Source organism: Streptopelia decaocto, assembly GCF_964273445.1.
Source record: "Streptopelia decaocto genome assembly, chromosome: 1".
Classification (NCBI taxonomy): Eukaryota; Metazoa; Chordata; class Aves; order Columbiformes; family Columbidae; genus Streptopelia; species Streptopelia decaocto.
Window position 1 is genome coordinate 87307561 of NC_138663.1, and position 27808 is coordinate 87335368.

Consider the following 27808-nt stretch of genomic DNA (forward strand, 5'->3'; position numbering starts at 1 on the left):
TGATACACAATATCCAACTTTCCATATGAATCCCAAAGGAATCCTGTAAGTTTGCTGTGTACAATTCAGATAATGACAAGGTCCTTCCTCTCATACACTCTTTAGGAGATTATATAGTTCAGATTTTTATTTAATGGTGGGGTTTTTTTGTTTATAAAAATAAAACAATTAAAATAACAAATAAATGCCTCCCTTGATGCATAAGTTTACACAGCATAAGTTATTTCAAAAAATATAAATGTGAAATCATTACTCTCTTTTCAACAGTAGCAAACCATTCCAGTATGTACAAGCTCAGAGTATACTCTTCAGCTAGCTGATGCCAAAAGGCCGAGGAAATTGACAGCAACTATTTTACCTTCCTTTCAGGCCAGCTGTGAGTGCACATTATTTGTCGTGTCTTTTTATACAAGGCTATGAATAAGATGGGTTAAACCAAAATTTTTAGATATTAGTGTGTGAGCCGAATGGGCTACTAAATCTTAGTACTGGGAAGTGTCACTGTATTTGCCACAGTTAAATGAAGGCCCAAACTAACTTTGATTACTGAAAGTTAATTTTTTGCATGACATTGCAACACATATGCACTTTATATTTACAAAGTGGTTTTAATATGTATTTCATTTAGCTACATATATAAGGCTTATTTTACTTTTCTGCTTGAGGACTTAAAATGCTAAACTTAGTTTCTTGTTCACTTAGAGCTTTTCTTACTTTACTTTCCGTTTTCTGTGAATGTACTTTGGGATTTGGCAGCCCCACAATAGGCAGCAAAACACTTTTTAACAGTTCAATTCAGGCTAAATTCATTAATTTAGTAATCTGTAGATTTTCAGCCTCATGAAAAATGTTAGAAATATAAGTACCTATGTCTGATTAATAGCAAAATTTCCTCACACTAGCTCATGTATTTCAATCTTGTATCTGGTGATTTATGCATACTTTATCGTCCACTCATCCCTTGCTTCCTATATTGATAATACAAACAAGTTCCAGTTATTCTCAGTGATGTGGTTTTCTTGAGATGGAGACAACTGTGAGAATGGTAGTCCCTGGGATGGAATTAAGGTATGAGACAAGATAACTTAATTTATATTCTCCATAACAGTGTTTAGTTGTTAAACTCACCATTTGGATATGGGGTTTCGCAAAGAGTTAAAAAATCAACTATAGGGTGATCCATTTCTAGAACTGTAATTGCTTTCCCATGCATGATTGTTAAACTTGGTCTTCGACAAGCCTTATCATATGACAATCCACCAGAAAATATCACAAATGGTTCACTGTATTAAAAAAGCCAACATAGTAATTATAAGTTTACATAGTACATTTCTTTCCATTATGGGCTTAGTACATTTGAATAATGATAAATAGCTTTGCAAAGAGAAAGAGGGAAAGATTCTAAACCAATTTTAACTCAGGAATGTTACATTGAGTTAATTACAGAATTAAAAACATACCTGCTTTTACAGGTCTTGTACTCGACTTTAAGAATTGGTTTACAAGATTCAGGTTTTTTTCCATCTCTTTGAATTTTTCCTAAGGAAGGAAAGAGTATGAAAACTGTATTAAAACATCATGATAACAAAACTATCAAACTAAGACATACACATTGAAGCTACTGTATAAGCAGTAGGAGAATGGAACTTTAAAGCTACAGAAGATGATGAGTACTAGCTCCTATTTAAAAAAATATGCATTTGCCTAAATTAATTACATTTATTGTGGCTTTATGGTTTTACTGCCACATACAGCTAAATAACCATAGACCACACTTCAAAGATGTCTAAAAACCATGAAGATAACTGAGAAGGATGACACAACTAATAATCAGTGAATTTGACCAATTTTCTGAACACATTATGACTATAAATGGCTTATTTGTTTTTTAAGTCATTCTTAGATTGACTCAATTCCTTTTGTTGACAAAATGTTGTATGCTCTGGAGTATACCTAGTTGAGTGATAAAATCAAATGACATGTACAACTGAAAGTCATGGGTTCTTGGTTAATTATGACTCAGTACTTTCTTCCAGTCAGAGAAAAGTTACTTGTAAATAAAAAAAACCCAACAATTTTGGTTTTGTTACTTCAGAAACCCTATGCTTTTGACAACAACTTGACTGGAGGGCCCTCTGAGAGGTACCTTCCAACATAAATACAATTCTATTATTAAAAATGATAAAAGGAATTAGGAAATTTAAGAAAATGCTAAAACTTTTCTGGGGTATGTACAGCTTATCTTCCCCTTCTTCTTCCCTCTCCACCCAGTCAAGCTTCTTGGTAATGTATTGATTTGCAATAGAGTTAATAACTTTTAACCTTGTTTATAGGAAGCAATGGCATATAAAGTCCCAGCCATAAAAGACAGCCATTTCTTAATATGGCTCCTTTAAATTCTTCATTGCAGCGACTTGGGAAGCCTTGTACTACCTCTATAACAAGGAACACAGTGCCTTGTATGAAATGTATTACTTCTTGTGAAAATTGAACATACAAGCATATAAGTACAAAATACAAAGAAATGTGAAAATCCCCTAGCCTGGAGGCGTCAAAGACCAGCAGTAGACTATTAAGATGAATTGGATAAAAGAAGACATTAGAGAAATATTTCCTGGTAAGAGGTATTTATGACAACAATTTAAAAAAAGTTAGATCAAAATTGCTCTCTGATTTTTATCATATTTTGCAGTTACTTTGCAGATTAAAATATTTTTGCAAGAAGCAACTCTGGATCGGAGCTACAATAAAAACCCCATATATATTAGCAAACAGCATAGAGACTATTGTATTGCTTCTTAGTTATACATTTTAACTATTAAAATTACCATGTGGAATTGTTGTCTGGAATGGTCTGTTAGGACTTTTCAGATTCCATAGGGTCAAGCTGCCATCAGAATGACTGCACATGAACTGTTTCCCTTCATGATGCCAAGCAACGGAATGAATAGCCTACAGAAATGAAATAAGAACTTGAGATCGAAATGTAACACAGTGTTTACACTAATGATATTTGAAGGTATGACTTTGGATTATATTACTGTAACGGTATATGAACAGTTGGTTGGTTCTTGTTTGTTTGAAGGCCATTGCCAGCACTTTTTAGCAACCAATGGCTGTAATAGACTGCTAGTCAAGGGAAAAAAATTCATTATAAATGCTAAAATAACATAAGAATGTATAAAAGCTTGTACTGAATCAGACCAAAATTGAAGGATCAGGGTATTAAGGGAAAAGTAAAAGACCAAGGGACACACAGTGCAACTGTAACCTGTCTGATAGCTCTCCTTAGAACCACTTCATCTAGCAAACGTACAGGGAACTCTGCGTAACAAAGTTCACAGGTAACACACAACACATGCAGTCTTCCCCAGAAGACTACTTAGAAAAAGCAGAAGTAGCACTCTGTTCTTGAATATTTTTTCTCCCACATGCTTAGGTTTCAGAGCAAGTACACAGAAATCCAGCATGTTCAATATAAAACCAAAATCACTAGAGACCGGGATTGTCTCATTGATACAGGCATTTAACAAAACAATGATTTAAGATACTTTTGAAACAGATAATCCATTAGAGATGAGGAATATCACACTCCTACACACTTCAAAAATTAATAGACCATTCTTAGGATTTTGTACATAGCTAGTGGAACTGACTGAAAACATTCATAATTACATTGAACTAACTAAAAGAATAATGGTGTGAGTCCCTCATTTTCACTGGTATGTGCTGCAAACTAACAAAAGCCATTTTGTTTCATTGTATTCCAGGAGCACAAACTCACAACATTTTCCCTTGAATCCACTTCCCTTCCAGAAATGTTAGCTGCCAAATAGCAAGAAACACAATATGTTTTTACATAAATGTAAATAAAAGAGACCTATTTTTAAATGCAGTTTAATAAATTTCCATTTTTGCAACTCGGGAAATGCGAAGGCCTTGCATGCATTCACAGTTGTATAATGGCCATTTACCTGATTTATTCAAATAACTTTAAAATCATACCTGGATATTCAGAAGTCAGCATTGGAGTTGTTAATATAAATTTTTCTTAAGCTGAAACCTAAGTGCTACTGGTCACTATTCAAACCCCCCTGTTGGTCTTCCCCTTTTAATAAGTATAAGAGCTGGTAACGTCTCATGGTCTGGAGGGAATATCACAAGAAAGCAACAAAAAGGCTGTGACCCTTTCCCAAAACTTTACTCAGGTCATGAAGCCAGACAACACTGCCACAAATGAGCCATTGCATTAAGATGATCCAGATGTTTTAATAGGAATCTGACATGCCTTGTATATGAATCCTTTGCTAATACACCGGTAAGCTAGTAATGCCAACAAAGATTCAATGAACAAAGCAAACTCTAGATATTTATCTTCAAGCCACATAATGGGTATCAATCAAACTTGTACCTACCAGAGGGGGGCTGACGCACAACTCCCCTAAAAGATCCAGAAGATATCAAACTACAACACAAAAAGATGGTTCATACAGAGTCCAATGCCATTGCCCTCAGGTAGTAAGAACCTTAGATCTGTGGGGAGCACTGCTTCACTTACACTGAAGGCTTGTCTGTCCTTGTGCAAATTAATTCTGACATAAGCTCATTCATGCTTGCTATCATGCCAAATTTGAATTTGCTCTTGATGCATTATCACATATAGAAACACTGCACATGGTTACAGTCGCTGTGTCTGAGCAGGAGCTTGGTAACTAGCAGCTGAAAATTGTGCCAAGCTGCTTGTTAAACTGCCTCTCAGCTGCCAGGTGCCACCTGCCAGCAAAAAGCTCCTGTTGCGTGGAGCTGAGGAGGAATGCTCCTCTCACAGACAGTTGGCATAGTAGCAAATCAAACTCACCTGTTAGACTTTGCCCCCCAAACAGGCAAGAAATACTGAGAATTGCTTTTGGAGATCTCAGCTGGGAGTCACAACTAATACTGAAAGGTGGTACTAAATAAGGCTAATTTTCTCCCTGGTAGAATATGTTTAGCATTCTGATCCACTTCTTTAGAATCTACACAAAAAAGGAGCAGTTATTTGCGTAGAACAGGAGTTCATCACGGTGAGTGACTCATGTGAATGTTCACACAGCGTATGCACATAAAGCATATCACTCCAGATTGGGTGTGTTTCTCCTTCTGCAATACCCACAGTGGTTGCATATATATTCCATTTTCTCTCATACTCAGCATGTGCTAAAATTAAGCATGCCCAACAATGTTTCAGTTCCTTCAACCACAAACCTCCTCCACTGAGAAGAACTCATGTGGACTCTAGGACCACTTTTAACCATATTTTGAACAAGCATCACACTCGTCTCATCCTATTGCTTGAATCTTAAGAATACTTTGTGTTAGTAGTACTGCAGGACCCCTAAAGCAAGGGCCATATCTGATTTGATAATTCCATAATCGCATAGTGTTTGTTAAAGGTATGGAGATGTCATTTGGCAAATGTCTCTGTGAACCCTGCAGCTTCATTTTGGAGATGTACTCTAACAAAAGATGATGACTATGCTTCAGGAAGCTCTGAATGTGTGTCAACACAACCTGTCAAACTTTCAAACAGTGTGCCTATGAAGACGGCTGTTTTTTTTGGGTCTGACAACTACCAACAATAACTTGAGAATCCTTTGAAGGATCTGTCTTATTTACGTGCTTTCTTTTTATACCAATGAATGGAAATAAAATTTTGAAGGTATTTAGAAAAGGGTTTGCAAGGAAAGCCTTTTATAGAGAGCATCATATAGGAGCATTGATTGAAAGGCCCTGAATATCTCATACATATCGCCACTGAGATGACAACCATCATCACACAAAGAAAAAAAAATCTGCAGCTGACATCTTGAAGAGCAGACACAGAATACTTTAGCAGCAGGTTCAAGCTCCACTATGGCACCAGGTATTCCAAAGGAGAATGTCTCTTGAGAAGCATTGACACAGTAGAGAACTCCTTATATTAGCAGTTGATAAACTGAGGTACTCTCTAACTGGTCATCACTGGGTCTAAAAGAGAGACAGGACTACTTTTAGCTTCAGTGAGAAAACGCTAAGTACCAGGGAAAGGCTTTAAAGAGAAGATACAGGCTTACAAGAACAAGAAGTAGAGAAGTTACAGATAAAACAACTTGTACAGCCTTTTCTGTCTTCAGTGAGAACCTCTCACATTCAAAATGACCAGATATGTTTTATCTATGAGAGGTCCCCAGTCTTTAAGACATGAAGTATAGCATATGGAGGTGGAGTACGGAATGCAGCTGCTAATGCTGCAATTGCAGGTCTGTGAACACAGGACAGAGTTTTCAGCTCCACCACTTATAAGCTATTGGGTTGTCTCAGCGAGCTGTTTATTCCAGGAGCAATATGTCCATGACATTAATCTGGATGGCAAGGAAAATGTGACGGCGTGCTTCTTCAAGTATTGGACATATCCTGCTAATATTGTAGAAAGCAGCTCATCTTCATGTCATAAGAGCACCCAAAGAAGATATCTCCAACATAAGTCTTGTATCCATGTCTGTAAGTCTCGTGTGATATGAAGTATCCCACTGGCACGACAATGCATGCAGCCTAAAAAGGACAGGCAAAATTTTACAGTGCTGATGTCCAAGTGGATTGAGAACTGTTTTCTCTTGATGATCTGTTTGTTAGCTGAGTGTTCAGGTGTGCAAATACAGAGGACCTCTTCCAGCTGAGCTGTCTGTTCACTACTTCTAAGATTTCAATTAAAAAACCAGCACTCAACATAGTGAAAAAAATCTAAGCGAAGAGACCTTGTAATAATGGTTCTCACTGACAATGAAATAAAAGCATTTCTTGTGGCTGAAGGATAACAATGGAAGGTCAGCAGATACAGTCCCTTAAAAAGGAACTTAAAAGTTAAAAATGAAGAATGCTTAGATTTGTAGATACCAGCCTCCTTTCCTCTTCTGTATAAAAAAAAATCTGCTGTTAGCTTCTCACTTCTGTGCTGCACAGTAACAAGTTCTGTAGATCTGAATAACAAGAGAGAGCCTCCTCAACAGGTGGTCTGGGGAGACTGAAATCCAGTGCCGTCAAGGATAACACAGGAGAAATCCAGCTGGGGCTTGATCCTGTGAACTGATGAGTATTCACATGGAGTCTTGAGGGTGCTGACATTTATTTTCAGTGACATTACCAAGCTGGACAGCTATCTGAAGAAGATTACAGAGAAGACAGAACTTGCCTTGGTGTTGAATACTCACAGTCCATCAAAGGCAAGAAAAATCATCTGTTTCTCACAGTACACACAAAGTGCCCCTTAATGGAGGAGCCTGTTGCCAGGGGATTTTTTTTGATACTAAGCAGAAGTATCTGCTCCACTGATAAGCCAGAAAAAACATGCCAGCTGACAATCCTTAAAGATGCCAGAAGAGGAAGTGGTGAGTTAGATGAGATTTCAAGTTCTTTCACCATCAAATAGGGCAATTACCTCACTTTCAAAACCAGTGCTAAAGAAAGCATAATGTTAGAAAAATGAAGCTGGATTAAGTTCATTCAGACCCCATTCCAAGAGGGACTTCAGTATTGAGTGAAGGTACAGAACATTTTCATCAATTTATCTGAGACCTCAGAAGGTACCCTACAATTGCATCTGGCTGGCTCAGTACCAGGATAACAATACCAACGGATTGGTCAGACAGCACAGAGCACAGAGGTCCAGGTGGAAGGGTGAAGGGAAGCAGGAACAATGTTTTCTGGACTGTGATTGTAGGTGAACAATCTGTAAGAAGTGGCTTAGGTTTAAAAACTTGGCTTAGTGCCAAATACCAAGTAGCACATGCTAAACTAATCATTTGTGACTCACAAAAGCTATATAACCCAGGATTTATAAAGCAACCCTTTTTAGGGGCTTCCTAGAGGAATCCTAGCAGATCTGCAACATTATCAAACTTGAGCCTGAAAGTCTGGAATAAAGTAAAATAACTAGTCAACCAACACTTTTAAAGACAAAAGAAGAATCTTGCAACTATTTCAGTAGATGATAACAAGTCATCACAAGTTGCACAAAATCGGGCAATGTCACAGCAAGTAACCACTGAGGAGGAAAGCACATGACTCAGAAAAAGGCCAAAAAATGTTCAGGGGACAGTACTGAAAAATGTGGAACAACTAAATTGTATGAGAAATTTACAATATCCAACCACTCTGTCTCAACAAGCAAATAAAAAGAATGGAAAAGGTATTATTAAGATCCCCTTTTATTTAGTCTAATTCTGAGCACAAGAGAGGACATCAAATAAACTGATCCCCCCAGGAGGGCTGTAAAAGGAAAAAGCTGTCCAGCCTAAGTAATAAAACAGGCGAAATTTCACAAGTGCATGCACAGGCAGACTGTCAGTTACAGACACCTTAGTGGGCATGTCTTGAGGCTTAACTGCTGGCCTATTTAAACTCCAAATTACCCTGTCCTTTAGAATATTTGGATGCTCAGAGTCTTGACCTTGAAGATCAGTGTAGTGTTAGTGTGTCTGTGAAAACAGGCCTGAAAGAGTGCAAGATTCAGGTATATTTAGATTACTTTTTAGAGAGAAAATAAACATGTATACTCCTTACATATAATAAGGTGGCAAAACAAAGGAGGAAACAGAACTACAGGAAACCAGTTAGTGCCTGGATCACTTTAATGAAAATGTCCTTTTCCACCTTCAGTTGTAGTTGCATTGACATTCATCCATGGTGAACTTTACAGGAAGGCTGGCAGAGCAAAGTATGTTTTCCCCAGGGCTACAGCTAAAATAATAATAACTAGGAATATATCTATTTTTAAAACAACCTGTTCATTGATACAAGAACTGCATTGGTGTTTGATACAATCTGCTTACAAATGGCAAGAGACAATTGTCGGACAAAACTATGAGAATACAATTTTGAAAACATTTTAATCAGATCTAGAGTACTAGGTAATATCAATAGCCCTACAAAATAATTTGTCTTTTCTTCTAATTAACGTTCTAGTAATACTCAGTAAACTTAATTATATAATTCCTAATATAGCTATATGTCAGGTCAGCTCATCACTACACTGCTCAACCGAGGATCCCCACGTAGAAGCTGATGAACTTGTCAGAGCCAAGGGGAAGAGACTCCATGTTGTACTATGCTCACAAGTGCCTAATGCATTAGAACTAGAGATTTCAGGTTTTGATTTCTGTTGTCAATAACTTGTTCAAAAGCACAGCACAAACAGTATTTCCAGAACAAGCAATGCCTTAATATAAATATCCATCTGCTTTATAAGACATATGACAATCTGCTGAAGAACAGTTTTTCTGCATACATGAAAATTTCTTACCTCATCATAATAAGCTCTCAGATCAGCTCTTTTAGATCGTAAGTCCCAGAGTACTACAGTCCCATTTTCATAGCCTATCAATAGCTGGAGGAGGGAAACAAACAGTTATGCTTTCAGATTCAAAAGGTATATACAAATATTCAAAAACTTCATGGCTTAAGAGCCTTTAAAAAATAAACAAACACTATAAAAAGAAATGCCAAACTCATGGGCAAGCTTGTAGTTTGCACTCAATGTAATACCCTGCTTTCAAATTATCTTTCAGTATAAACTCCTCCTCATTACTGACAATTTAAGTTCTAATATGGAAGAAAAAGTGTGCTTTATCCCCCTTTTGTTTGTTTGTTTGATTGTTTCTGCAAGATTTTTGTGTCTGGACAGTGTTGACAATAGTAGATCTGTTGACAAAACATGACTGTAGCATGTTTCTCTCAGGTCTTAATTTCCTTGCCCCTGGTTGGAGGGAAAACTGACACAAAAGAAATCACTTAAAACCAAAGAGTCACCAGGTTAAACTCTCTTTCAGCTACATATATTCCTTTGATTTCTGCTTTCTACTGCTTTAAAACATTTTGAAGAACTCTCTTTGAAGATAATTAATTGCTTGCTTTCCTAGAAAGTGAAAACCAAAATAACAGGTATGCCAATTTTCACTTCTTCTGGAACTAGTATGTCATATCAGCATGCATACCTGAGAAAGAGCAGCAAAGAAGATTTGTCAAAAGATGGAAGAGAAGAAAAATGATGCCAGGGAGAAAAGTAAGAACAAACACAATCCTTTCTCCTTGTCTCTGTTGAAAGCAACTGAATAATTGATCTTGCATTGTACTGAATACTCTTTATTTGAACACAATTAATTTCAGATCTAATGGGAGATGTGAAGTCTGGCCTACTTAGACATCCTGGAAATTGCTTCCCTCTATGGGGGAGTCTGTCCTAGACATGAAGACTAGGAATGACCAAACTGACAGGCTCACACATTTCTGCTATGGAATATTTTATATAATAGGCAGTGATGACTACAGTGGTTCTTTCTCTGTAAATACATGGATCAGAGAATGCAGGCAAGAACTTTCAGTTTCTATATTAAGAATTTGAGCAGAAGAATGATGAGACTATCTTTTAGTCTCTGAGACCTTATCAGCATCTTTTCTATCACTCAACTTGCATAAATCATAAAAATGCAACTTGGCTGGACTGCTAAGCAAAACATCACTTTGTTTCCAAGTTAAATATAATTGATACATCAATATTGCTATAAAGGGACTGGGAATACTCCCAGTCCTACTAGATGTGATTCTTTATATTGCTAGGAGAATATTCATTATGTGGAGATGTATTACCTAATCTGGGGATGACTTATGGCTAATGTATTTAATACCTGAATATGAACAATACCTGATTACTTAAGAACTCTACTCCTGAAAAAAATTCAAATTGTCCTGGAGAAATTTCAGAATATTTATCATTTTTGCTCTGGACAGGTCCATATGGGATTCAGCAGCAGAGAAAATGTGAAAAGACATCCTGTTCAGAAAGCATGCAGCTAACTGGTTAGCACTTTTGTCAGTATGCCATATGGTACTCTGGGATAATAGATTGCCATTGCGACAGTGAAGAAAGAAATGCCTTCCTCTGACCACTTTTGCTGTTAGTGTAGTGATCCTACATGGAAGCCAACTCTATACCCAGAGCTAGTGATCCACACAAGCAGTTAACCTGAGCAGGTGCAGATGTGTGCTGTGCTATGTGTTGCGGCACATAGGACTTGGTTTTTAGGCCTGTGTTGTGCTGCACATACTCCTTGGCCACAAGAAAAATTTAGCTGGCTCATTGTAAAGAAGAATCCTGTAGGCAGCTTCAACTTGGTAATGGCAATTATGGCACCTTTGTGTTGTTGTCTTTATCTTAATGTAAGGCAGTATCTTCTCATGTGAACATCCTTTTGCTTGACAGTGGAAATTAATAGATTAAAAAAAAAATATAATAATCCTTTGAGATGTTTGAAGACCAAAACGCTGGCAAACCTCTTCATAGAGGGGACCAGCACAGTGTGCTGTGCCATTATCAGAGGTCCAACTTGGTGTTCCCATTATCTCAATTAAAGCAAGATTATCCTCTTTTGCCTTTTTGTATTACCTCCAATAAGTGGTATTTTAATCATATATTATGGAGTCTGAGTGCCTTTCTAACTGTCATCATAACAAGCACTTGCATCAGTGTATTGCAGCGTGTACCAAACCAGGTGAGTTCAGTTTGTATCTACCGGGATTCTTTTAATCTCAGTTTTTGTACAAACGTATTCAGGAAAGTGAAGAAATAGAAAAGCATTTAGTATGTGACCCTGTTTCATAATAAGCCTTTCTTCCTGGTGAAGCAGGCTCGTCTTTTGATTTTTATCACTCTTTTGCAAAGATATCATGCTCCAGGCAATTACTAAAAGGTTAAATACCTCCTAACAGAGACAGCATTCCACCTGAAATTCTTAATGCACAACAACACTGCAGATTTGCAAGATACAAAGTGCTGTGATTTCAGGTAAGAAGTTGAAAGATAAGATTTGCTGCATAGCTGTGAATCTTTCTTTTTGCTTCAATCATAGCCATACTGCTAAAATACTAGTACTGTGGCATGACACTGAAGTCAGAATTCCAATAGGGTGAATGTGACTAGTCTCATTGCCAATATATTTATGATGCTCTGAACTCTGATCTGTCTGAACCATAGGGAATTCAAATATTCAGTCTTCTTGGCCATGGTAAGCACTTGAAAGATCTGTAAGACAAGCTCTATATCTGTAATATTAAGTGAGGTAAAAAAATAACACATCAATAAACGCAGTTGGAGGAGAAAATATGGACAAAGAAGAAAAATGTGTAAAAAGAGTCCAGGAAGGAAAAACCCAACGTTTTCACTTCAGCTTGTGTTTCCTGGCACCTCATTTAATTACTCATGCTTAATTAGGTTAAGAATCATGCAGAAGGCTAGACAGAACTTTAAGGACGGAGAAGTCCAGGCAAGATCTTCCTTGTCTAGTGGAGTTGCTCCACGTTTTGACTTAACAAATCCTTCCTCATGAAATGCTTTTGATGATGGTGTTTTAGGGAGATTTCTCCTTTACAATCAACTAATTGCATCCTGGTACCTGCCAGACAGCCCCTTCCTTGCCCTGGTAGCACAAAACAGCTTGGAGAAAAAAAAAAATCAACAAAAAGCCAAAAAACACAACAAAAACAAGCCTGCCAAATGTGCACTGTATTTATAATAAGTGTTTAATAAGTGTTATTAGATCTCAGAAGACAGACTCAGAAATAGGAAGTTTACTCCACCTGCTAACAGTTAATAACATTAAACCTTTTCCTACTAAGCTTTCTCCAGCTGCTGGGAAACTGTGGATCATTGCAGTTAATGTCTTTTCCTGTGTCAGCAAGAAAAATCATGCTTGCTACAGATCTGCCACTTATGTGTCTGTGTCTTATGTGTCTGTGCACTTCACACTGTTCCTAACATACACTTATTCATCGATTTGGCAGTCATAGTTATATTTCATGGACTTAATAACTAGGTTCCCAAATTGTTCTCAGGTGACACATTAAATGCCCAAATTGTTTTTATCTTCTGTCTTCCAGCCACAACTTGCTGGATTCATAAAAGAGGCTGTCTCCAAAGTCTGACTTGATAGTTTGCCTAGAAAAATTTTGAATGGCAGAAGGCTTCTGGAAATACATTCACTCTTTTGGTACAGAAAAACCGGTCACCAGTCACTGATATAAACTACAACTTTTGGGAATTTAATGAATTTTTTTAAAGATGAATACACAGTCAGCACACAAATTCCTCCAGCTTTCAAAAAAGAGATCTTACGATTATCCTAGATTTGGCAAGGTTTATCTGTATTTTAGGACTATCAAGCACCCAGTGCCCAGAACCGAATGCTAGTTATTTACTTCAGCGAAACATGACCAGATCTGTGAACAACTTTGTGATATCCCAGAGAAGGATATACCCCTGGATTCTTGCAGAGTACAATACCCTTGTACTTACAGAGTACAAGAATATCTGTATTTTGAACAATGATTGTGACTGATTCATACCCACTATTTAATTCCTGAAGCACAGGTAAAGAACACTTTCATCTGCTGCCCCCAATGAAGTGATGTGAGGAGTCTGACTTCTCCCACCAGCACCTCTTGGTTAACTTGAAGCTGAGGAGCTGAGCAGAGTATGTAGAACTATCTTGAAACAGCTCCATTACCTAAGAACAAGTCTACTAAATTAAACAAAAGGTCTGCCTATCACAGTATCTTCTTAAATGGCTAAGAGCAAATACCAAACCACCATATGTGAGGAGGGCAAGTACTTACCATACCCTCACATATTCTCTCAGCCTAAGTAATTTTCTCATTCAAAGATAGCCCGTACCTAGACATTACTCCTTTTAACCTTAACTTTAATAAATTTTTAGAAAAATTCTGCAAACCTCTAACTCCCTTTCCTGGAACCTTTTAATCTTCTCTCTTTCTACTGAAGTAAAAATATCTTAGGTTTCTGTTTGAACACAGTGCAAGACGTTCCTGTAAGAGACATTAACTCACAAGATAATTTTTTCTTTTAGTATCATATCCTTTTTCCCTACACCATGTGCTTTAGGTAGGTCAGCAGCAGCTTCTGTTGTGGCCAGCAAACAAGAGCTATGCCTCATCAGTAAGCCTTTATTTTTATCAGGTATTTTGCCATAAATAGTTATATAGCATTTCTTGATGGCTTCTGGTTTAAGACTAAAACACCCAGCCTCATAGCATTTAATTACTTTATTTGCTGTATTGTACATTGTTTGATCTCTTGTTATTCTTCCAAAAAGGCCTAGAGATCTAACTTGTTGGAGAGCTAGCTGGTAAGTGCATGATTTGCACATAGTTCACCTTGCAACATGGATAAGTGCAAGGACAGATAATGCAAATGAAATTCAGATGTAGTCATCAGTGTTTTTCTTGGTATCCATATTAATTTCAGTGTAATGTCCCCGTATCAGTATTAGAAATTCAAACTGCTGCTAGTTTCCAATAACCATCAGCTGTTATGTGAGACAAACTGTCAAACAGATACACCACTTGTAAGATGCAGTCCTTTATAAATGCACATAGAAATGAAATTGGCAAAAATTATCGAAAAGGACGAGATAGTTAAATGTCCCTTCCAAACAGGCAAAATGCTCACAAATTCAGTAGCAACAGAAAAAATAAAAAAGCTCTAATAAAATGAGTATTCTGGCAACCAAATTTTATTTTGGAAAAGCTACCATACAAATAAAGCTAACTCAGATTTTGCCTCCTGATGGTATCAGTCACGACTCTAACATTTTGATATGTTTTGCTTCCACTTGTTGACAGCTCTTTGTTATTCCCAACTCTGTTCACAAACAGCAGCAAGTTCCAAACGTGGGTTACTATCATTATTATTCTTGTATAAGAAAAGACTTATTGTCTTATGAAAACTTTCTATAATGCTTTCATAGTAGCCTGTTTATCCAAGTACTGAAGTCATGATACAGTTTTTAGTCAATTCTTATGTAAGTAAAACTCAAGTTTATTTAACCAGGAACAATTTTGATTGGCTTCCAATTACAATATATTGTCTGTATCACATATTTTACTCATTAAAATAGTAAAAAGAGAATTTTTTTCTTAAAACTGTAAAATACTAAAAGTGACGTTGCAAATACCTAAAGAAAGCAGATGATAATGAGTACACAAAAAAAAAGAGCTATTAAGGCAAATAAAGGCTACGAAATGTTGTTACATTTTATACCATTAGTTGTACTCACTTTTCCCTCATCTCTTGGGCTGTCACTTAAATGTACAACTGGCCCAGGGTGAGTCTTTGTGGATCTGCAAGACAAAATAAATTCAAATCTGTGAATGTTTTTTGTACGAAGAGCTAGATGCTTACCTTAATTTCTAGGTGTGTTAACATGTACCTCCAACTGTTTAAAAGTCATTCTATACAGCTTAACAGGGGAAGATAACTATCTGAAAGTTATCCATATCTTTTAATGTTCTTCTCTATTTCCTTTTTGCTGTTATGGACGAAGATCCTCCTTTGTTGCTGAATATTTTTTCTTTAAAAAAACAAAACTCACTAATCCTCCTATGAAAATAATCTTTTTTTCCTCTCATTTCTAGGCCTTTTTTAGTCTTTTCTGTTGTTGAACCCTTCTCTTTCTGCCTTCCCTCCTCACTTGCTTGATTTCAAGGCTAATCTGCCAAGGATTTGCAAAGCCTTAACTACATTCATTTCAATGACTGATAATAAGCTTCACCAAGTTCCAATCTCATTAATGACAGGGCTTCAGCAGTTTCATCAACATTGTTCTATCAGGGAGCTTCTTAGAATTAGTGCAGTGGGGTTTCAGAAATGCAGCATCTTGCCTTTGTCTATCCTGTAAAGCCTCATGACATCTTCAAACCAACTAGTACAGTTACACACGCAATGCACATTCAGTGAGACTCCTCAGCCATGAGACTCATCCCATGAGTCTTCATAAACCTCTATAAAGATTACTTATTGTTCTTGCTGTTCCCTCTCTTTAAAAAAAAAAAAAAATAAATACATCCAAACATGTACCAACAACATAATATGCAACTCAGTACAGGGACTGCTGCTTAAGTCACTGACATCCAGCACTTGATGGCAAATGCAAATCATAGGAAAATGACTGGACAGATGAAGATTTTTCAGTTGTCATTTTTTCTGAACAGACCTTCAGGCCCTGGAAGTAAAACAGCAAGAAGACAAGCACCAGTCCATAAAGCTTCAGGCTATTTGAATGCCTGTGCAGAAGAGGACCTTTCTTCCATCTAGATTCTGGGGTCAGAGCACATTTCCCTTGGAGTTCAGCTTGAGATCTAGACTCGTGTGGCTAGTCTTATTTCACCAAAGGTCACCAGGAAAATAAATATGGCAGAGATCTGCAGGGCCTCTAAAGCTAAGAATTTATCTGGAAGCCATATCTAAAACTACCTAGGCTCCAAGTTGAAAAATAATCTGCAAGAGAATTAAAGAAACAAACCAAAACAAGGTTCTCCAGCTCAACCGCTCAAAGGATTTTCCTAAATTAACATTGTTCCTCTTCCTCTGGCTCAAATACCACACTATAGCAAAACTGGCCTCTTTGTTCTACCAGGCCAGGCTCCAAATCAAGATTGAGAGCGGTATGCAAAAATTCCCAGGTTACTCAAACATTAAAATACTATGGAGTAAACCATATCCTCACAGACTCCTCCTTCCTGAAACAGTATCCTCCAACACTCTGGAAAGCATGCACACTTTCCTTTGGCCTCTATTTTTTGCCTATCGAGTGTTTTACTATTTCAGCTATTTTGTCCTGTATCAAAGCTGGGCCAAAGCAAGCTGGCAAAGATCCTGTCTGATACTTAAATCTTTGAGCTAAAGACAATTAAAAATTACTCCAGACATCCTTAGACCTTCCAAATTAAGTTTATTCCAGGCCAAAGAGATAGAAAACTTCACATCACCTAAAGGCCAGACCGCCTTCCAAGATTATAACCCATCCCTTCACATGGATTTTAACATTACTGCTAGCTGCATACACAAAGCTAGTGGCAATGTGGTAAGCCCCTTCCTTGATGAACTTTCTCCATGAGGTGATCCCATGCCACCATTTTCAGTTTTGGCAGATCATGTTTCCACAAATATCTGCAGCATGTTACTTTTCTACAGGAGGTCCTGGTGACTAAGGCTTCTGCAAGAGCATTTTGCGACATAGCCCAGCACAGAAGTGAGATCAGTAGGAAAGCAGTGGACAGCCTGTTTATACAGTAATATTCTATACAGGCTGCCTTTAATGGTGCCAACAGAAAGTACCCATTTGGCTTGAGATGTGGCACACAACAATTTCTGAAGAGATGCAGTTAGCAGGAGATCTGGCTGTCATTCCTACCCAAGTCAGCTCCCCAGAGAGGACCCCTCTGGCTGAACTTCTGTTTCTGAGTAACCTGTACTGGAATAAAAAAACCCAAAACATTTCCACAACACCAGACCTTGAAGCAGGCAGGATAGGTAGGCATTGATGGGGAACTGAGGGGTGAGATGAGGATATTTGCAGGCAGTGCTTAGACCCACATGTGGCTTGTACATCTGTCCTCAGGGAGTGAATATGACATCTTGGGACATTTTAGGCTGATTTGAACTTTTTTTCTGACGTAGGTTCACCTATCTGAACGAGTCAGAGTAGGTTGATGGAAAGGACTAGGTCTGTTTGCGGTATATGCTGCCTATGCCATGATGGGCAAAGAAGGAAAGATAAGAATAAGAGGAAGAAATGTGAAGGGAAGAGGCAACATAAGAAATTTTACTATTTGGCCAGATCAGAACCACTGACAGATGACAGAAGAGGGAGCAGAGCCAAGCAAACATCAGGCATGATTAAGGTGGCAACAGACAAAATGGTGGAAGGAGCACAAGCAGGCTGACAAGGAATTTTGGTTTTGGTGGTTATCCCAGCCCGCTGAGACAACCTGTGTGCAGGGCGGGTTGCTTGGCCACACCAGCACTGCTACTTGACCTGGAATATTAGCAAAACTGGGGCAAATGGGGGGAGAAAGGGAAAGGGCATACTGTCTTTCTAAGCTAAAGGCTGATCCCACCTTGACTGCTCTTTGTACCTACCCATTTTAAAAGTCAAGAACAATTCAGGTACATCTGTGCAACCACCATTTTCTTTTTAGATACAGATGTCATTGCTCACCAAAAAATGTAATCATTTGGTTTTGGATAGAAGCAAAACCTTACATGAGCTGTAGTCACTCTCCATTACATCTAACTTCAGGCTAATTATACTTTCATTGTCACACAAACTAGGTGTAAATGATATAAAACTGGCTTTTACTATCAGTCTTATTTTTACCTTATATTCTTGCAGTGGTGTAGCCTCAGATTTCCATGCTAAGACCTCAGCTAAATGAGGTAACCTTCACTAATACAATACATTTTCCTACCTCCTCCATTTCTCTCTTGAATCTATTGTAAACCATAGTTGAAAGATACTGGAATTTATTACATTGTAATAAAATTTCTTTTTGCTTTTCAGGATATTTGGCACTTTCTGTTTCTTTTAGGAATGTTATCTTTTCATTATTGGGTTCCTAGCTATTTTTTGGGTTTTTTTTGTTGAGGAAGAGCTTCATATACATTATTAGCAAAGTTGATACCAAACACAGCAGTCTGTGACCTAAATGTAAGATATTCTATTTTTCCTCATTCTCTTTCCTCCATATTTGATACAAGTATTATCTTAATATTTATTTTATTTTACTCCTCAGTATTTTAATATTTTAGTTGTTTTGTATTATAACTGAATTGGTCAGGCTTCTTCCATTTTCTCCCAATTTTATTATTTTGGTCTGTCAGGTATGTCACTCCATCAAAAGACTCAATGAACCATTGTTTTGCTTTCACACGTACACCAGCAGTCTTTAATTTCATCCTAGTTAGCTCTTTTATGTCAAATATTGGCTGTAGGTGTCAAGGTGTTGGCAGCGGGGAGATACACGGGGATGTCTGTGAGGAGAGGTCAGGGCTGCTCTGTTCTGGGCACAGCCGGCCCCAATGGACCCACCGCAGGGCCCAGCTGGGCCCCTCAGCCAAGGTGGTGGCACCTCAGGGAAGACAAAACTGAGCGAGGGCAAAAAGCACTGCACAGGCAGTGGGGAAAAAAAGTGCAAGAAACAGCTCTGCAAGCATGAAGGTCAGTGAAGGAGGAGGGGAGGAGGTGCTCAGGGTGCTGGAGCAGACAGTTCCCTGCAGCCTGTGGAGAGGATCAGGCCAGGGCAGATATTTCCCCTGCAGACTGTGGAGGACCTCACACTGGATCAGGTGGAGATTTCCCGAAGGAACTGCAGCCTGTGGAGAGCCCACACTGGAGCAGTTTTATCCTGAAGGACTGTACCCCATGGAAGGACCTGTACTGGAGCAGGAAATATATGAAGAGGAAGGAGCAGCAGAGAGTAGCTGTGAAGGACCAACCACAGCCACCATCCCCCTGCACTGCTCAGGGTGGAGGAGCAGGAGGAGGTAGACAGGTTGGGTATGAAGGACTGAAGTTGAGCCTAGTAAAAACGGGGGTTAGAAAGAAGGTATTTAATTTTTGTCTTTGTTTCTCATTATTCTACTCCATTTAAACTGGCAATAAATTAAATTAATTTTCACCAAGTCAAGTGTGTTTTGCCCATTGACATTAATTTGTATATGATTTCCCTGTCTTTATTTGACCCATGAGCTCTTCCATCTTATTGTCTTCCCCTGTCCTGTTGAGAAGGGGAGTGAGAGAGCAGCTGGGTGAGGGTCTCACAACCAGCCACAGTCCACTCACCACAAATACTTTGATCATTTAACAGCTGCCAATTCTGATTATACATCAGTAAGAGGATACAGTCTATGAAGTTTGGCAGTCATAACACAAACTCTGTCAGGAAATAAGAAAGCATCTTTTTCAAATAATTGTAGATTCTAAAACTCAAAGTGCCATCACAGATAACATCACACACAGAGTTTGTGTGGTGATGACAACAGATGTTTCTGAAGCATTTTGGAATTGTAGAGCCTGCTCCCTAGCAGTCCTCCTACACTGCCTTTCTGGGGCTAGAAGAAACCTTTTTTTTTTTTTTTAATACGTATCAAGAAAAGTATTTGCATCAAAAACAGTTCTTCTTTGGACGAAACAACAAAGAGTATTCACAAGGTGAAGCAAGAGGCTTCTTGTTTGGTTTGGGATGGGACATGCACAGACTCAACTTGGGGGAGATGTCTGAAGGAGGATATACTGATACAAAATACCACCAGTTTAGACAGTTTCAGGGAAGAAAACTGTGCATGAAAGGGTTGTAACTTTCTCCATTCTATATAGTCTTTTGCTCATTGCCTTGAACCTGCCCTGTGGCTGGATACAGAAGGAGAGACATGATAAATCTTCTGTGACAATGCATCTTGCTTGCTTTTCCTGAAGTGCTGTTATCTCTTTCCCAGTGCAGGACTGCGACAAGGAACCCAAAGCTAGTCCTTTGCACCAATCCAGGAATGGTCTGCCAAAGGCAAATCAATGCCTCACTTCTTGCATCTTCTTGTCTCCTCAAGGGAAGTATGTATAAATAGAAATAATAGCAATGTTTTATGGAGCCCTAGAGAAGTGTTGCTTCTAAAGGAGTGCCAGGCATTAGACTCTACAGTCAATTTCTCCTAAGGGTAGACATCATGACTGCACTACAAGTAGGATTAAATGAAGCAATTATTTAGTTAACTATATTATATCAGTAATATTAGTTTACAGAACTCATGAAACACGATCAGAGCTACAGATACAGTAATTACTACTTTCATACAGTAAATTACACTGCATGTGGAAATGTAAACACAAAATGTAACACAAAAACATTTTGTCTCATGTAGCTTTAGTATATATAAAATGTTTTGTTTCCCCTCATTGCTATTATGGTAGAGTTGTCAAGGAGACTGGAAAGTTTTATGCTTTCATTGTGGAACAGCCTACAAAGAAAGGGAAATGCTGCTGAACCACATTAAAAGCAAAAGCTCCTGGAAAGGATGAAGTGGTGCTGGGAAACCAACCACATTTGAGGCTATCATGAATAAAACACACTACTGTTGATGCCAGATACTTGTGTATAGGCATTTCTTCAAGCTGACTTTAGGAGACTACATAAAAACTAACTAGATCCTATCCCTTGAGAAAGGGGAAAATGAGGAAGAATGAGTAGGCAAAAATAAGGTGTAAGTTAAATAATTAATTAGAGAATTCTTCACTCCCAAATACTAGCTGAGGTAGAGCTCAGAATGACTGAGAAAATGAAAGTTGTGAAAAGACACAAAAAGCACAAAACACAAAACCATGTCCATACACAGCAGAAAGGAAAAAAAAATGAAGGTCAAGCCCAAAGAAATATCAGCAATGATTTGCAGTAAAATTTCCTGAAGCAAAAGCTACCTTCAACTGAGCAAGAAGCAAGTATGAGCTAATGATACAAAATATGGCAACATTTCATACCCTTCATTGACCTAAAGTTCACAAAAACAAGACTGCAGAAGAACTGAGAAATGGACCTAAAAGTTCCTGTGACAGCTGTACAGGACTAGAAGTTTGTTAAGAAACTAGTGAAAATTTGAGCAGTTTTGCACTTCATCAGACCCTGACAGCAGCAGGTATTAATTTATTTGGAGTGTGTTCATTTTGGGAGATGAGAGAGCTGACATGCCATAAGACTTGACTCTTACTCAGAATAACAGAACTAAAATGGAGAAAGCATTCACTATAAAACAGGGTCTTCAAAAAACTTGTAAGGATGGAAGGTTTTATTCAATTATTTTATGCTAAAATTAGAAAGCTCAAAAAGAAGTCTTCAGCAATGTTATAATTTGGATCCAGGGGAATGTGGAAAATACATAGATGATATATTCCTCCATCATTCTGGGAAGATTTATGCACTGTAAGAAACAGAATGACTTGCATACTGTAGTAAGAACTTCAAATACCAAGACAATCCTTAAAGCATATGAAAGTAGTGTCTGACAAAATAGAATCAAGTCAGAAGAAAAAAAGTTCCTTTTGAAAAAACAGTGTGCACAATTACAGAAACATTCTTCTGAGAAGAATGAAAATCTGGTGTTAGAAAGTGATAGAAGGAGTTGGCAGGGGAAAGAAAAAAAAAAGGAAAACATCTATATTAGTCATTGTTGGGGAGTTGGAGTTAACCGAATGTGACAGTGCTGAGAAAAGCACGTGCATGAGCAGATACTTCTGTATTGCCTGTAGTCAGACGTCTTCCACAATTCTGCTTTCTACCAAGGTGCAGTGCACCAGAGATTTTAAGACTTTTCATTGGTAGAATCATAACAACATATCCATGGTGCCAAATAAAATTGTTCTTTCAAAAATATAATTCTAAAGGAAGGTCTACTATCATAAACCCATCCTCATGAAGTAAACTTAGAGTTAATAACATTCTCTTTAAAAGCTAATCTAAGTTTTATTTTTCCTGCAAGAAAGCAATAGTACTGGAACAGACATCATAGTTTGTTATCAGAGAGAGTTCAAATTACTTTACTGAGAAAAGTCATCTAGTTTCAACTTCAGCCATGCTACAGCATCTGTTAAATGCGGCTGCTGTGACAAACATCACCATTATGCCCATCAGCCTCTTACTCTCATACAGCCACGTTAATCCGGAGACACACAGGATCCCTTGTCCACCTGTGTAATCCAGGCAAGGACAACTTCTTTCATTCCATATCAAGAAGTACATGATGAAATTGAATGGAGAGGATACAGCCTTCTTAGACCAGCACAACACTTACAGGCATCGGGTCATACCGTTAACACTGATAGAACTAGAAGCAGTAATGAATGAATACCCATGCTCAAATGTCACCAAAACAGCACATGGAAAATCAGCTTTTTAGAAGAAGAAACTATCGTGGTAACCACGCAGAATCTCCAAGTACTTGAGGTGACAAGGCCTGTCTGTATTAGGTTGTCATTATCTTTCACAACTTATGGAAGAAAAATTTTGGAAAATCTAGGTATACCCCCACATAGGCAATGCAAATAAGATAGTCAGGAGAGGCTGCCTTTTTACTAAAAGGTCCTAGAGATGTAGCTTCTTGCACAGCATCTAGCCTACCTCAACAACTCAGTACTGAAGCTTGTTAGTAAGCAGTCCTTATTTCCCACATACTTTTCATTGAAGAGAAGCATCATTCTATTCTGTTCTCATGAAAAGGGTCTGGTGTGGTCATTTAAAAAAAGATTTATCCAAAATAATTTTGAAATCATTAGGAAGTAAAACTTGGTGGAAGGCTTCAATTTCATAAAAAACTTTTAGATTTATTTTCATACAGAATAGAACCATCCTAATGTCTGGAGGAAAGAAAATTCCAAATGCACACAAAATGAAAATATTTTGTTCTCAAAACCTCAAAGACATTGTCCACCCAATACTATATATATATATATATATATATATATATATATATATATATATATTTTAAAATATAGGAATCAAAAAAACTCTAGTATGTCAATATCACCAAAAATATGTGAAATGAAGAAAATAATGAAGATACTTCCCACCCAAAGAACTCATAAAAATGAACATATTAACTCTGGTTTTGCCTAAACCACATTTTCCAGCAGTAAATTTTCAGCCAAAACTACTGAGCAGAGCTGAGAAAAGCCTTAGAAAGGCAGAAAAAACAAACAAACATTGCAAAATTGAGAACTGGATGAATCCTGATTACCATTTGAATCCTTTGAAGATAATATTAGACTTTTATGACTGTGCTTGTGAAGTTTGGTGGCGGCAGAGGGAAGGAAAGAAAACGAGGCATCAGTTTTGTTAACTTGGGGGATGCAGTTTTTGGTGATAGTCAGTAATAGTAACAGGGAACAAAAAGGGGAAAGTGAGTATTTTGGAGAAAAGTGGTTGCTGTCAGTGTGATCTCTGCTAGGGACAGAGGATTAGATCCATCACTGTATGCCTATAGCCCTATTCTTAGATACTGTCCTCTTGGTTCACTGAGCTTGGTGAATTTCAGTTGGCTGCCAGAGGTTACAGGTTCCTCACAACATGAAGCAGAAATCTCAGAAACTGCATGAAATACTGTGAGTTTGCCTGCAGCAGTTCCTCTTGCTGCAGCTTCACAGAGGAAACAGCAGAGAAATATTTGTTTCTGTTTACGCTCTTACTTGCAGGAGTATCCCTTACTTGCATAGATTTATCCCAGTCATATTTTTATGTCTCCCTCCACTTCATACGCATGACACAGGCACCTGTGTTAGCCTATCAGAGAACTGTAATTTAACAGACACTCTTTACCTGTCTTATCACTTCATCAGCTTTCTATGAGCCTGATTTAACTTTGAAATTAGCCTTGTGATGAGCAGAAGGCTTGGTCTAGAGACTTCCAGTCCATTCTCATCTTAAATGATTCTACAGTCCAATGAAGAAAGTTCTCCATAGAGTCTTGGGGCCAATATACTTCAATATTCTCTTCATAGGATATTTGGAGGAGATAGTGATCAAGCTACCCCCATAAAAACAGCAAAATCAGAACTTTTGAAGTTAATGATTATCTACATTTCATAGAATTCCATAGTTAAACAGATTGCCAAATAACTTTTTCTTTGATATAAAATATAATTACATGGTGTCTGTCACAAATCTGAATTTCTAATGCTCTGTAACAAAACTGTTGATAGCACACATGCATTCATTAAAATAAAAGGTTTTCAAATGATGTGTTAATATTTATAAAAATAAATTATTCTTAAAAATTAATCTTAAGACAGCTATGAAAATGACCACAGGCACAAAAGCAAGAAAGACTGAACTTACAGTTCTATTGCCTTGTTCCACATTATAACATATCCAGAAAGAATGAAGGACTCAATATTTACAATGTGTGTATTTCCTCTCTCTGTTCCAACATAAAGCCATTTACTCTGGAAAGGTAGATGGCAGTAAGTAATCCTGGAAAGGAAAAACAAACCAAAAAAAGCAACTGAATATTATATCAACAATATTTTTTAACAGTTTTGCAGATGAAATAATTGTTCTTTCCATTTTATAACTTGAGAAAAGCCTGGTTGTCAGATGCATCATTCTGAAGAATGTGCAGTTTTTGGGGGTCATCTTCAGAAAACTCATAAAAGATAACAAAACAGGGACATCTTGCCTGCCTATATTAAGGGCAGGAAAAAAGAGCCTTATCACTTGAGCACTGAACTAAACTAAAGTCATGTTATCTCCATGAGTATGTAAATTCCACTATGACAGTATCAGGACTCTCAAGTTAGGCTTATTTTCTTCCTTAGAATAAGCAATTTTTCCAGTTCAGCAAACAGAAGTTAATTGACATCAGCAGGATTAATGTTTTGTACATCAGAAATGGAACACCATCATTCATACAAGAAAACATTCACTTTATTTGCTACTTGGGAGTGCAGGGCACTAGATAAGAACATTAACAAGTACAGCTCAGTATTATATCACAGACACACTGAATCCTACACTCATTCTTACAGGGTGATAAACCAGTGCTGTATTAGCTTGGAAAGATGCCATGACAGTTTCTCATTATAATTTATAAAATTTTTCACAGATGATAAATGACTCAATTCAAGTTTCTTTGATATTATAGTTGTTATATAGATATTACATACATTCAAGCAAAAGGAAATCTATAAGAAATAAAAACCCTTTTGCTGCTAAAATATAATGGAATGCATGCTACCTATAGAGACTGAAACATAATCTGAGCATATGGTATAGCCTCAGAAATGGTGACAAAAAGCAGGTAATTTGCTTAGTATGCCACACATTATTATATTTATCATTCAGCTCCACAAGCGATCTGCTTACAGCTTTCAAATAAAAACTTGATTTAACAGCTATGCCATAATTTTTATCCTTAACACCTTCCTCCCCCACAAATGTATAAACAGCATTTAAGAACATACATCTTTCAGTTTTTATTCTTATGGTACAGCAATCTTTCTGAATTAATTACAAAGAAGTGAGAGGGATGCAGGTTATCATTCAGTAATTTGTAATACTCAAAAAACTCCTCAGTCATGTAAAGTCCTCTGAGTAGAACATTTGCCATCCTTTGAATTAAAGGTATTGTTTAATATTTATATAAATTTCACATACTTTCTGTAATTCTTCCCTGTAAGACCTTCTCAGAAAACAAAAAGATTCCAAACAGATTCTACACAGTATTTTGATAGTTCTGCAGTTTTCCAAGCAGCTAATCATGTGCCAGGATATTTAACATTGAATGCATTCAAGTGAGCAAAAATTTTTTGGGCCTTATTTATCACACTGGATTGAACACAATTGAAATAAGCAGTCTTCACATTCTAATTTATGGGGAAAATTATCACTGAATCATGAATCCAGAATAAGGCTTATCCTTCACAGAAATCTTGTTTTGTTTATTCAAGTGAGACTTAAGTATTACAGAGGCTTTGTGCTATCCATCTGTACAAGATTAAGTTTTGCCATTAGTTGTCTAATTTTGGCAATAATTTCACTGCCTTTAGCGGAAAGAAAACCAAGTTTATCAAAAGAATTGCTTTGAGAATGGAAATTACAGTTTAGCATGCATAAATGAAAATGCCTTCCAGCAGCAACGTAGTACTTAAATTGTTGGTGCAGTCAGATCAACAAATATCTGACAGAAAAAAACTGCAGAAGCTGTATGCCACTTACATATTCCTTGAGTAGTTAAAGCTGTTAGTTTTATTGTTCTGTTCATAACAGATGCAAAGAACAATTTGCCCTTTTCACTTTGTAGTTTTACAAATGTGAAACCGGTTTTCACATTTTTCCTGATCCTTCTCCTTAAACTAAACAAGTCCATTTCTTTTGCTTTCTCTTCAGATGCACCATTTGCTACACTTCTGGTTAGATTCATCCTTAAACCACTTTTTTTTACCTTGCATTTCTGTACTAGCCCTACTTTTCTTTCTTGCACTCCAAAACATATGCATGCTCTGTTAAGCCCCAGCCCATGCAAAAACCTCCGTAGTCCCTGGGTGATAAATCCTCTTAAACTCTTCACACCGATGTTCATTCAGCATTTTCTTTGTAGTAAATTGTTAAATTACAGGAAGAGAAAATACCTGTGAATTTGAAAGTGTTGAAAATACATCTGTCTAGCGACTGACAAATAACTCATGAGTTACAAAAGTGAACCCTTGTTGACTTAATGCTGCTACTCCAAATTCTTGCAGTTGTGTCATCTGACTAAGCAGATTCAAGCCCGCGTAGGGCCATACTGATTTTCAGTACTCTGACAAATTCATTCACAAGCTGGTACAGTGTACTGTGGAAAACTTGTTCTCCGAAGAGCAAGACTGAATCCCATACCCTGATTATGAATAAACTCTCAAAATCACCTCAGACAAAATGTGAGGCTGCTTTGGTCTACTTTTTCACATTTTTGAAATTTGCTTCTGTGTTACGATCTCTAGCATGTACTGCCACAACAACCATCAGACTAAATGGGTGTCTAATTTCCCAGCTACTGCATGTCTTCCACTTGCCTACCTTGGGTTTAAAATTTCAAGAACATAATGTTTCAAGAGCAAGGCCATACAGTAAGAGAAAAATCAGACTAAAATACTAACCACTGTACATCAGTTACTAGGCTTATTTTCCTGCTGGCTGGTCTGAAATCCCAGGCACCAGTAGCTACTAATTCTGGATATACAGTATGAAGGACCAGAAGAGAATTAAAATTAAGTGTTGCTAAAGACCGCAGAAAATGACCACAAATTTTACTGTTTCCATAAGTTCAGCTATTTCATCTTAATTAATTTCATTTTGCTTTGATGGATCTATGGGACAGCCAGATAAGAACATATTCTGCATGTTCTTTCTTCTGCAATGAAAACTACTT

At 37.4% G+C, this 27808-nt stretch overlaps 1 protein-coding gene across 2 annotated transcripts in view; it reads right to left on the reverse strand.

Annotated features, from left to right (window-relative positions):
• Positions 1–27808, reverse strand: part of STXBP5L (syntaxin binding protein 5L) — a gene marked incomplete at both ends in the record, with an annotated part of 197798 nt that overhangs the window by 76066 nt on the left and 93924 nt on the right. For both annotated transcript variants that reach the window (XM_082043568.1, XM_082043567.1), the window contains 6 exons: positions 1129–1283; positions 1461–1539; positions 2829–2952; positions 9317–9400; positions 15141–15204; positions 24739–24873. In XM_082043568.1, the coding sequence (XP_081899694.1) occupies positions 1129–1283; positions 1461–1539; positions 2829–2952; positions 9317–9400; positions 15141–15204; positions 24739–24873 (641 nt within the window). The remainder of the gene's footprint in view (positions 1–1128; positions 1284–1460; positions 1540–2828; positions 2953–9316; positions 9401–15140; positions 15205–24738; positions 24874–27808) is intronic.